At 34.4% G+C, this 13,361-nt stretch overlaps 1 protein-coding gene across 3 annotated transcripts in view; it reads right to left on the bottom strand.

Annotated features, from left to right (window-relative positions):
* Window positions 1-4,390: 4,390 nt before the first annotated feature.
* Window positions 4,391-13,361, bottom strand: part of LOC127871817 (tectonin beta-propeller repeat-containing protein 2-like) — a 31,853-nt gene continuing 22,882 nt past the window's right edge. For all 3 annotated transcript variants that reach the window (XM_052415027.1, XM_052415026.1, XM_052415028.1), the window contains 3 exons: window positions 11,201-11,291; window positions 10,239-10,388; window positions 4,391-9,187 (listed from right to left, as the gene is read on the bottom strand). In XM_052415027.1, the coding sequence (XP_052270987.1) occupies window positions 9,000-9,187; window positions 10,239-10,388; window positions 11,201-11,291 (429 nt within the window). In that variant the 3' untranslated portion in view covers window positions 4,391-8,999. The remainder of the gene's footprint in view (window positions 9,188-10,238; window positions 10,389-11,200; window positions 11,292-13,361) is intronic.

The raw sequence follows: 13,361 nt of genomic DNA, 5'->3' as shown, positions 1-13,361 counted from the left end.
TGACAAAATTGAAAAAATTTGTTTCAGATTCGCAAATTTTCGTTTTAGTTATGATATTTGTGAGGAAACAGTAATACTGAACATTTACCATGGTCTAATATAGCCATTATATGCATCTTTTGACGATTTTAAAACCTAAAAATTATAAAGCGTTGCAACGCGAAACGATTGAATAATTTGGAGAGTTCTGTTTTTGTCGTTAAATTTTGTGAAACTACGAAGATTGCTTATATACGGTATAAAATACGTCAAGTATGTGTACTCGGCGGAATAGCTCAGTAGGCTAAAGCGTTTTTACTTCAGGACTCTGGCAGGACTCCAGGGGTCACTGGTTCGAAACCTGCTCCGGGCAATGTTCTTTTCCTTTTTTAAATTTTATTCTTGATTTTTTACTGGAGCTTTTACGATCCATTGTTTACATTTATCAATATAAAGCATTTAATGAATAAGTTAAAAAATGCCAAAATCTGTGAAAAGGCCCCTTTAAACGTGTGATTAATACTTTCATAAGGATGTTTATATACTGTGTTTATATATTGTGACACTTGTGATAACATGATAATGTTATGATGACGGTTACGATTATTATGACAATCCAATCTTGATGGCGAGGACGATGGTCCTGATGATGATAATGAACACGGTTGTGGTGGGGTGCTTTCACGTTCATTACTGGTGTTGATAATGATGGTGAATTTTGCCGGCTGATGAAAGTGACTGTGATATATATATTAATGTATCCACAATCAAAATATATTATATTTTAATATTTAATATACACGCAGTTTTCTTTCGACACATTCAAATCACACTTTTGGGTCGCGTCATGCGGAAATCGTACTAGTATCATGTTTCGGCCGGCGTCGCTGATGCCAGTCTTGTAAGGAGCAACGCTGGCCGCTATAAAAGACACGCACGGTTTCTTCGTCTCAATAGGTATCTCCTGATCAGAAATGGCATCAGATCCATTTTCGCATGACGTGGATCATTAAAAATCTCATTGCTTCTTGCGTATTGAGCATCTTAGCAAAATAATTTTTAATGGAAAATGCAAGTCAAACTCTTTTCTTTATAGCAAACTGACACATTTCGGTAGCCTTTTTAGGTTTTCATGAACGATTTCCATACGGGCTGATCGAGAACGATAATGAAAACATTTCCCTCTAATCATGGCACTTTACTATTTCGGTAGTATTAGTTTTCTCATCTTGAAAGCAATACTGTGTTATCAGCGTTATCGATGGTCCAAACTGTGTTCCCCTAAAGATTAAGTGACCGAGTACTGGTCATGCAATTTGTTTAGAAAACTTTTACGCGTAATTTTTACTGGGCTAAAATGTGTGCCTGTGTGTCTTATGAATATGCAGAGTTAGTGCGAAAATGATTACACTGGACAGTGTTACATCCTTTAAGATGTATACTGACGAAGTGATGTGGCCAAAGTTCTGAGGCATTTGTCTCGAATCAGCCAATGAAATATTCGAATTTATTCATTCGGGCCTGCTGTCGTAATGATAATGTCATTAAATGTGAAAATCTGAGTGAAACAGCTAACCCGAAAAAGACAAAAATATGGAAAGGATTGTGTGCCACTGCAATCCACTTGGACGATGTCAAATACAAAAGCCTTAAATACAGCAAATTGCCTGTTATACGGTCACACTTTTGAGTTGAACATCAAGGATGTTAAAAACAAAGTGAGATGCAACAGGACACAATTCAGTCTTTTTTTTGTTTAGTAAAGCCAATATACTCAGTTATCGAGAATCAATTTATGACCAGGAGCTGACCCAAAGCCTTACTTATGTTTACATATATGCTAATCATCTCAAGTTTACCAGGACAACTAACATCAACCTTCAACTGACTTTCCTGTGTCAGCTGGTTAACCAGTACTAATTGCTCATACTTTTGACAGTAACTGACAACTGTCCTACTTGATTCAGAGGTAGGGGTGGGGGAAATAGTCATAGACAGATCTAAGGGATGGGTTCTTGGATTTGTAATCCAGCACACAACCAACTTTGGTAGAAAATGGTACTGTGTGTGTAATCAATCATGCATGAAATGGAAACAATAGTAGTACCTTCATTTGGTTTTAACACCATGATATAGCAAAGTTCATTTTATTCAAGCAAGTAAAGGGAAGTGTATGCTCATGCACTCACCTTACCTTTGGTCTGATGTTTTCATATACTTTGTTATAAGGGTAATAAGGATTATTATAATGATATTGGTCTTTTATGGCAAAACCAAAATAATATGTAACCTTTCAGTTCTTGAAAAACCTTGATAACATATATTTGAAGGAATTTGTTACACAATTTTAGCATATTTCTAAGTATGCAATTTTATACCTTGATTGATTTATTAAAAAATGGGAAAAGTTCTAGTATAGAATATACATATATAAAGAAAAATATCTTTTTTAAAGAAAAAAGTGTTGTTGCACCCAGTACTGTCAGCATCCCCACCAAATGTTTGCAGATATCCATTCATCTCTAACATTTTTGTCTGTGGGCATGCATAATAATAGGAATCAAAAAATATCTAATTGAAAGCAAGTCATGAACTTTCATACAGTCAACAACATCTTAAAATAAAGATCCTGGAACAACGAAAATGAGCATAAAGAATGATAAGCTATACTTGAATAAGACAATGAACTGTTTACATTGAAGTGTGTGAAGTACCTATTAGTTAGAAAGGAAGTGTTGATGCTTCATTGTAAAGACCTTCATAATAATTGACTATTATTTCAATTAAAGTATTTCAGATGAATTGTTTGCGTATTAAAGAGCATTTGTACAGTTTGGGGTTTAATAAAGATTTATTTTAAAAATTTAATTTTAAAGAAGACATTTTTTGAATCTATGGCTAGACCAATTATTCTTTAATATACTGATTTTAATTTGTTTGTTGCAAAAGTATCAACTTTGTCAAATATTTAACACTTTAACACTTATTAAATTGATGTGTAATTTAGTAGTTGTGGTCATGTAATACAAAGTTAGTACTACCTTATGTAATTACCACATTTAAACTAAACATTTAAACATTACAAGTTAAAATATAACAAAAATTTATCATGACCAGAAACATACAATTTGCTAAAAGCAAGCTATTGTGACATGCTTCCAGGAGCATGCCTTTAAAACTTACCGACCTTTTGCATGTTCGCATGTACATATATTTAAACCTTTATTTATCTTTTACGAACTTGTCCCAATGTAAGCAAATGATTCAACAACATGTGTCTTGCAAACAGTCTAGATTGGAAATGAAGGAATGTCTGCAATGCTTTTGAATTTAAACATGCTCTTTAAAATTAAATTTAGATATAGTACATGTTTGTGATATGAAGTGCCAAACAATTTTTGAATTTGATTATGATAGTCAAAAGTAAATAATAAGGGAGAAAAAAAACTGGTTATATCCCAGAAAAAATGTCCAAGTACATCTTCACAACTGTAAAATTGTATCTTTTCCAACATTAAGTTCTTTTTTATGGCATATGTTGCAATACTTTGCTGAAGTACTAATGTTTGTGAATACAACACTTTCTACAAAATGTAGAAAAAGTGCTGTATAAACTGTAAGTGATGAATGTCTTCAAAGTATTGGTTGATCAAAAAGTTTGGTCTGACATTAACATTAGGGGAAAACAATCAAGTTTCACAAATTTAATAAAAACAGAAAGTTAACAAAAAATGAATAACGAGTATTAATAGTTTGGATCTGTACTGCCACTCAGTGTTCCTTGTCATCATTTGAACTTTTGTATGATTCCCTTCTATACTAATAGAGTAATTCTCAGTTTCTTTTAAATACTAATAAATGATTCATGCTTTTCAAATAAATGGACGACAGTAACAATATTAAATTTGAAGAGAGCTTTATGGTGAAGATTTACCTTATACTTGAAGGACTTAGATCTACACAATAAACAAACAATAAAAAACTAAAAAAGGGAAATAACTCTAAAAAATGACAGAGTTTTGGTTTTTGAACTCTGAACTTAATATTAACTCCCCTATCAATGTCCACAGTTTTATTTGAATACTTTCAATCCTATGGGAGTAAAGCTAACACAAGAACATTAACTTAAGTGCAATAAGTCTGTAAATCCTGAAATGATCTCTTGTACTCAGCACTTCCCCTGTAAACCATCTGTTATTATTTATACCATTAGATTGCTATATATACCTCTCTTTGATGGCATAAAAGAGGCAATACATGTGCAATTATAATATATTAAGTGTGTTAACATATTATTCAAACAGAAAAAATTTGCACTGCAATGTAACAAAACAAAACTAATACATACCAAGGATAATAAGGGTTTAGTGTTTTCTACCTTTTTTATTTGATAAAAAACATACACAGCAAGCTCTTTATCAAATTTTATTAATTTGTATAAAGTCAATCACATCCATTGTAACTTAATAATGCAAATGCTACAGCCAGCGCTAAGCATAAACCAAGCCTGTTCCATTTTAAAATTAATAACAAGTTAACATGAAGCATATAGTCTATGTAAGCCTACCCATGACATGACTTGATTATCATTGTTTAACTATGACAAAGTGACTATATTTTTCACAAATCATGATGAACCCACAACACAACTTTGGACATGAACAAATGATGTCTCATGAATACTGATTATCTCAACAAAACCATTTTATTGTTTGCACATTTAAAAGGTAACTAAATTATGCATATAGTTTATATCTGGCATGAATGTGATACTTTGAACTTTGAGCTTGGGACACAGTTCTGGTAAATACATGTAAAAGACACCCTGTATACACACAGGAGGTGCAAAAATAAATAATACAATGATTGCACAAACAAAAATATCATCTTACACTGATTTTTTTCTACACACAAGTCTAATGCAAATGTTTGAATAGTAAAAATTTACAAATTAAGCCAAGTTTTAAGTAAACAAGAGATGTGTTTGTCAAAAACACAATGCCCCCTATTGAGCCGCTTTGAAATAAAACTTCAATATATCATTTGGCAGGTTAAGAAATTATCTCCCTTTTAAAGCTTATTACTTCCATTGGATTGTATTTTATGACTTTTGACCTTGAAGGATGACCTTGACCTTTCACCACTCAAAATGTGCAGCTTCATGAGATACAAATGCATAATAAACTTGTAAACTGCATGCCAAATATAAAGTTGCTATCTTCAATATTGCAAAAGTTATGGCCAGTGTTAAAGTTTTCGGACAGACGCACAGACTGACAGACAGACTGACAGACGGACTGACGGACATTTCAACTGCTATATGCCTACCTACTGGGGGCATAAAAATATTATTGGGACCAATAAGTCTGCTAATCAAGTAAATGCATGCCAGTCAGTTTGTGTAAACTATACTACATATAATGTTTGTCCCTTTTCATACTTGGTCTAGACCGTCCCTTTTCATACTTGGTCTAGACCGTCCCTTTTCATACTTGGTCTAGACCACTAGCAACAATTATTGAAACATGGGACTCATATGTTGCATGCTGCATATGCTGAAAAAGAATAACATTGAATGCAACAGATATATACTTATTTAATACAACTATTGTAATACATAATAATCTATATTTGATTGAATACAACTTATGACCACAAAACAGTATTATTTGTAGGAAGTGAAAAACGTATTATCTTAAAAACAAATAATTTAAGATGCTTAATATAATAAATAATTTAAGATGCTAAATATTAAGAAATTTAATTTATTATGCTCCCCTAAAACTTATTTTGGGGGGAGCATATAGTTGCCGCTTTGTCTGTCCGTGTGTCCCTCCGTGCACAATTTTTGTCCGGGCTATTTCTCAGCAACTAATGACCGGAATTCAATGAAACTTTATGGGAAGCTTCACTACCAAGAGGAGATGTGCATATTATCAGCAGGTTCTGGTCGGATGATTTTTCACAGAGTTATGACCCTTTGAAATTTTCTAAAAAAAAATCTTGTCCCCCCAACTACTGTGCCCTCAAGACGTTTCCTTTTATCTGAATATATAGTGCAATATTGTGACAAAAAAAAACTTTGGAGAGCATCATCCGTCTCCGACGGTTTCTTGTTACTTATGTTAACTGTTTTACAGTGAAATGTTTACACAAATTGTTTGCCTTTTAAAGAAAACATGTTATTTTATATTCAAACATAAAATAAGTGACGTAGAAGCATTTGCATTTTGATTATTGCAAACTCAAAACACTGGCATTAAAATACAACATCAAAATAAAAAAGTGTATTTCCATATGTTTCCCTTCTAAAATCAATTTTTATACTGGAATAAAGCAATTTTTTCTGGAATAAAGCAAATTTTACTGGAATAAAGCAAACTTTACTGGTATAAAGCAAATTTTACTGGAATAAAGCAAACTTTACTGGTATAAAGCAAAGTTTTGATACCACTAGGTCATTAGGTACTTAATCTAAATTGCTTGAGCTCTGACAAAATCATGTTCAAACAATGAAATTGATTGAATACTTTATAAACAAGAAACCCATTGGAAGCAGTCAGATTAATTCTATGGCCCATTTGAGTAAGTTTACCATAAAACATGACCCACTTTGGACTATGAATAGTTCAAATCAGTATGGGCTGTTCATAATTAGTTTCAATATCAAATACATCATGTTGTGTTTTTTTTTATCAGAACTGAAAAATACGAAATAAAGAAGAGGAGACAGGCATGTCAGCTTTATATTTTAAGACAAGAAATCTTAAGCTAGTAATAGGACTTTCTCCAGCACATTTTTATATTTTATGAAGCTCATTTAAGAACATCAAAGCATGCATTCCCACATTTGTTCATGACTGTTACATCACTCAGATTTTCATTTTGTCCAAACAATCATTCTTAATCCAAAACGACGTTGGGAGATGACACACAAAAATTATTCTTAAATAAAATAGTAAGGATAGACTTGATACAAAACATCATTATATATCTATAAAGTAAGTTTGGAGCTTACACAAAAGAGTATTCTTAATTCAAACAGCAAGTTTGGAGTTGAGACACACTCACATTATTCTTAATTCAAACAGTAAGGTGAGAGTTGATACAAAACATAATTCTCAACACAATTCAAACACTAAAACAGTAAGCTGGGAGGTGGCACACTATTATATTTAAACAGTCAGTGCAGTGTTAACCCACAAACATTATTTTTAATCTATACAGTTAGTTTAGAGTTGACCCACAAACATTATTCTTAATCCATACAGTTAGGTCAGTGTTGAAACACAAACATTATTAATCACTTCTGATTATGCAAAGTTTGCCTTAAACAATAAGATTGAACTGTAATTGTTCAGCTAATACTAAACAAATAAACACAAGCACAATGTATAGAGTAAACGTTTTGTTCCTCTCTCAAAAGCCAGATAGGCATATCAGCCTTCTTTGCACATATGAGCAACGCTCTGGTCAAACTGGGCTTAATTCAAATGCATAAAGTTTCATCCCTGATTAGCCTGTGCAGTCTCCACAGGCTAATTAGAAACGACACTTTCCACCTAAAATGTTTTTTCCCTTAAACAGACTTCATTTAAAAAATAAAATCATAAAAGCAGAAAGTGTCCTCCCTGATTAGCCTGCGGGGACTGTGCAGGCTATTCTGGGAAGACACTTTGCACACATGAATTCAGCCCAGTTTTCCCAGAAGGCTCATATGCAAATAGGACCTTCTGGCTTGTTAGAGAGGATATGGACTGCTGAAACTGGATGGAATCAAATATGTATCATTAACAACTACATAACGATGATGCTCACCATGAAATTACACCTGTTAATATATGTCCTTAACTAAATGAAAATTTAAGCATACCAGCCAAAGTAACAAACAGTAAAAAAAATCAGCCATAACGAAATGAAATTTTTTGAAAAATTCTGTAACCAAATATTTAACGCATGATTATTTGTTAATGTACTACACTAACTGAACAAACACACATTTATATTAAAATGTAAGCAATTGACATTAAACTTCATAGCCTGGATGTGACATTTTAATGTTTGAAGCTGGTGTGATCTATACACAGGCCTTCAAAGCATGTAAATGATAGACACGCATTTTAAAAGCAATGAAGATTTAAAATTTTCAATAAGGAAAAAATAGCAAGCTCTTATTAAAACCAAATATATAATGCAAGGCTTTGAAATGTTAAGCACGAGTCTACGGCTCATTAGTTAAGTCTAAGAATAAACAAAACAACAGTTGTCCTAAAAAAGCATGCTGGACTATTCTTCCTCTTCCATAATGTATTGTACAATTTCTGTCAACAACTGATATAATGACCACAAAGATATATTTGAAGTTGAATATCTGCAGTAGTTTTATAGCATATGTTAACCTATAGCTAAACATTTGTAATTAAGACAATACATGTCTTATGCCAAAGTCAAGAAACAAGATTTTCAACTTTTTACCAATACATTTATTTGAATTTATTTAATTTTGAAACAAATGTCTGATTACAGGCTTCACACACACAATACCTCCATCCAAACGCAAGTAATTTAGCAAATAATACTTTCTATTTTTAGTAACAATGACCTTGACCCAAAATGCTCTTAATGCAATCCCATAGGTCTTTATGTTGGCTACCTACAAATAAAATTACAGCACAAAACCTCTATTAAAACTCAATCTTTCTCTGAGAGTTTTCGGCATGAAAAACAACACAAAAATTATCATATTCCTAAATTAAATCATGAGGAACTGTCATAATTGTTACTGCTACATTTCCAATTGTTTCGCTTACAGCCAATCTGGAATAACATTTACGGTTCTATATCACAACATTTAAAGTTACACCCCACATTGTTATGGCTACACTCCACTCAGTGTAACTTCACCACATTGACCCTCTTGGCTACACCTCACACATTGTTATGGCTACACTCCAATCAGTGAAACTTCATCAGACGACTTTCCAGGCTACATCCCACACATTGTTATGGCTACACTCCACTCAGTGTAACTTCATCACATCTACCATCTCCCAGTCACCCTCCTCACTGGAGATGCTGGTGTTTCTGTTGGAGTTTCTGAAGTGTGGTTCTCGTTGCGACTCGATTGGAGGTCGCACTATGTACCTGGTACTGCGCCGCATCAGCTGCCCTTCCTTGGTGATACCCCAAAGCGTGTCATCTGGGCTGGCTGAAGGACAAACAACACAAGCTAATCAGGTGTGAAAATATCTGCTTTTATGAATTGTTTGTTTGAAAGATGTCTCTTCTTAACAAAACTCTAGTCTAGGCAGGAAGTGTCTTCCCTGATATACCTGTGTGGACTGCAAAGGGTAATCACACTTAATGCACATGCACTAAACCCGATTTCCCACAGCGTGACTCAATTACAAATATAAATGTTACATACAATTTAACACTTGTTCTTTGTGTGTATATACTTTCAATTATACTTTCATTTTCAAATTTGGCATTTTTTCCCCTACTGAACAGCTATTTATTTCCACATCGTTTCATTTGCCATGTAGCGTCAATCCCGATTCTGCATCATGTTCCACTTACCATTTATCAACAACAAAAATACAACTAGAGCTTTGTCTCAGACGTGACGAATACCCCCACATGCCGCATTGACACAGAATATTTTGCTTGTGTCTTCACAAAAAACACCAGACACTATGCTCAATGTTTAAAACGCACTGTGACCCTGTGACCTTGTTTTTGACCCGACATGGCCAATGTTCAAACTTGACCTACACATCATCTAGATACATCTTTTGACCCAGTGTGGTGAAGATCCGATGTAAACTACTTGAAGTGGAGAGCGGACACCATGCTGAATGTGTAAAATGTACTAAGTGACCCGTGACCTAGTTTTTGATCTGGCATGGCCCATGTTCGAACTTAACTTACACATCATCTAGATACAACCTCTGACCAAGTTTGGTGAAGAACGGATGGAAACTACTTGAATTAGAGAGTGGACACCATGCTGAATGTTAAAAAACACACTAAGTGACCTGGTGACCTAGTTTTGACCCGGCATGACCCATATTCGAACTTGACCTAGACATCATCTAGATACAACATCTGACCATATTTGGTGAAGATCGGATGAAACCAACTTGAATTAGAGAGCCGACACTTAAGACTGACCAACAGACCGACAGACCAACAAGCTCACTCCTATATACCCCCTAAACTTCGTTTGTGGGGGTATAATAAACCAAGTTTCATAGTACCTGAAATAGACGAAAAGCTGCCCGGAATCTTCCTCCAGTAGTCACCTGCAATGTTTTCCAGGTCAACTCCATAGCGACACAGTACTTCACCAGAGTGATTCAACACCCAGACAAAATTCTCTGACAATGCTATCTGCTTTGCCTGAGTACCTGTGAAAATACACATACCAATAACAGGTATTATTTATACCAATAAAACCATGAAAAGGTACAAGTTTAAAGTATAACTGAACATATGGAACACACAATCTCTAGCCATTTTTTGATATGATGAAATCTTATTTTAATTAAAGATTTTTTAGAAATTTTCACATTTCACTTGTTTCTCAAAATGTATTCAATGTTATTTATTCTCATTTGTTAGCATACATATTCAAAATAATTACTCATTAATTGGTATGCTTCCGCATAAAAGGGTATTACATATATGTACAAGTATAAAATAAACAAGAGCTGTGTTTGTGAAACACAATGCCCCCTACTGCGCTTTGAAGCCGCACTGATGCCATTTTAGAAACAAGGTTATATTTTGAATGTTAAGGTCACAGTGACCTTTACCTTTGACCTAGTGACCTTAAACCATGTTTCATTGTAGATCTCAATGAGATGCATGCACATGTGAAATTTCAAGAACATATACCCAAGAGTTTTCATTTTATGAGCAAGGTTAAAGTTTTGAGACAGACAGACAGACAGACAGACAGGCAGACAGGCAGGCAGGCAGGCAGGCAGGCAGGCAGGCAGGCAGGCAGGCAGGCAGGCAGGCAGGCAGGCAGGCAGGCAGGCAGGCAGGCAGGCAGGCAGGCAGGCAGGCAGGCAGGCAGGCAGGCAGGCAGACAGAAAGACAGACAGACAGACAGACAGACAGACAGACAGACAGACAGACAGACAGACAGACAGACAGACAGGCAGACAGACAGACAGACAGGCAGACAGACAGACCAAAAACAACTCTAACTCACCGGACACGTGTATCCACTGACCACCAATGGGCATCTTCATAGTGATTTCCCCTCTAACATACACTTGGCGACGTTCGTCTATAGCCCACACCTTATAACACGAAAACACATTCATAAGAGGTCATATGGCAGAAATAATCAGTGTCTCAATAAATAGATAAGTTATAGAGAACTCTAAAATTTCAGTAAGAATCATTAAGAAGCTCTGAAACAGATCTATTACATTTGAACTGTCATGTGCATAGAAAATGGATGACATCTGAGCATGAATTGGAACCTTGACTTTTATGGAGCATATGAAGGTAATAAACTTGGCGTTAGACAAGTAACATGAAGATGAATGTTAATCAGACTAAGAGAGCTGCAATTATCTAAATAACACTGGTCTTATACTCACAAGTAGCTGCAATTATCTAAATAACACTGGTCTTATACTCACAAGTAGCTGCAATTATCTAATATCATAACACTGGTCTTATACTCACAAGTAGCTGCAATTATCTAATATTATAACACTGGTCTTATACTCACAAGTAGCTGCAATTATCTAAATAACACTGGTCTTATACTCACAAGTAGCTGCAATTATCTAAATAACACTGGTCTTATACTCACAAGTAGCTGCAATTATCTAATATTATAACACTGGTCTTATACTCACAAGTAGCTGCAATTATCTAAATAACACTGGTCTTATATTCACAAGTAGCTGCAATTATCTAAATAACACTGGTCTCATACTCACAAGTAGCTGCAATTATCTAAATAACACTGGTCTCATACTCACAAGTAGCTGCAATTATCCAATATTATAACACTGGTCTTATATACTCACAAGTAACTGCAATTATCTAAATAACACTGGTCTTATACTCACAAGTAGCTGCAATTATCTAACATTATAACACTGGTCTTATACTCACAAGTAGCTGCAATTATCTAAATAACACTGGTCTTATACTCACAAGTAGCTGCAATAATCTAAATAACACTGGTCTTATACTCACAAGTAGCTGCAATTATCTAAATTCTAAATAACACTGGTCTTATACTCACAAATAGCTGCAATTATCTAAATAACACTGGTCTTATACTCACAAGTAGCTGCAATTATCTAAATAACACTGGTCTTATACTCACAAGTAGCTGCAATTATCTAAATAACACTGGTCTTATACTCACAAGTAGCTGCAATTATCTAAATAACACTGGTCTTATTCTCGCAAGTAGCTGCAATTATCTAAATAACACTGGTCTGATACTCACAAGTAGCTGCAATTATCTAAATAACACTGGTCTTATACTCACAAGTAGCTACAATTATCTAAATAAGACTGGTCTTATACTCACAAGTAGCTGCAATTATCTAAATAACACTGGTCTTATACTCACAAGTAGCTGCAATTATCTAAATAACACTGGTCTTATACTCACAAACCCATAATTATTATAGGTTATTAGACGTTTCACTGTACAATACGGAGATAATGGCTCGTCCAATATGACTTCAAACTGTGTGCTCGTCCAAATATATCACGTATTGTACAGTTAGAACGTCTAATAAGCTTTTTATTCTATATCCCTTTCTTTAGCTCTTTGTTTGATTTTAATTTTAATTTTGATTTTAAAATGATTTAATTGCATCTATGCTATTTTCAAGACAAGCGCCCGTTTGAATCGATTATTGTACATTCGGATAGTTTTTCTCTGTAACGGCTTTTATCGTTATAAAACAATTGCTTGGTGCACTTGTACTCAACTGTCCAATATGGATAAAATACAGACTTTTTGGATCCAATAATGGAATAAATTGGACAGTCACATGGTACATATGAAGAATGCCCATTGGATGAATTTATTGGATATAGAATAAGACTTGAAACATGGTTATAGACAATATAAGATCCGAGTAATGCCATATGCGTCCAGGAGAGCTACAGTCACTTAGTCTGGTCAGGAGCTTCTGCAGTAGTCGCGCCATGTTTTATGGTCTCATTAGAGGACAAGGTAGCTTCTGACCAGACATTAAACAGTGTGCATGCTGGGCTAGAGCTCTACTGGCCACATATGGCATAACAACCATTTTCGCATTACGCCACATTAAATATATTAGCAGCCGAATATATGTTGATACTCATTTAATTTACACATAATTCTTAAA

The sequence above is a fragment of the Dreissena polymorpha genome, chromosome 3, assembly GCF_020536995.1.
Source record: "Dreissena polymorpha isolate Duluth1 chromosome 3, UMN_Dpol_1.0, whole genome shotgun sequence".
In the NCBI taxonomy this organism is placed as follows: Eukaryota; Metazoa; Mollusca; class Bivalvia; order Myida; family Dreissenidae; genus Dreissena; species Dreissena polymorpha.
This window is presented reverse-complemented; position numbering and strand designations above follow the sequence as displayed.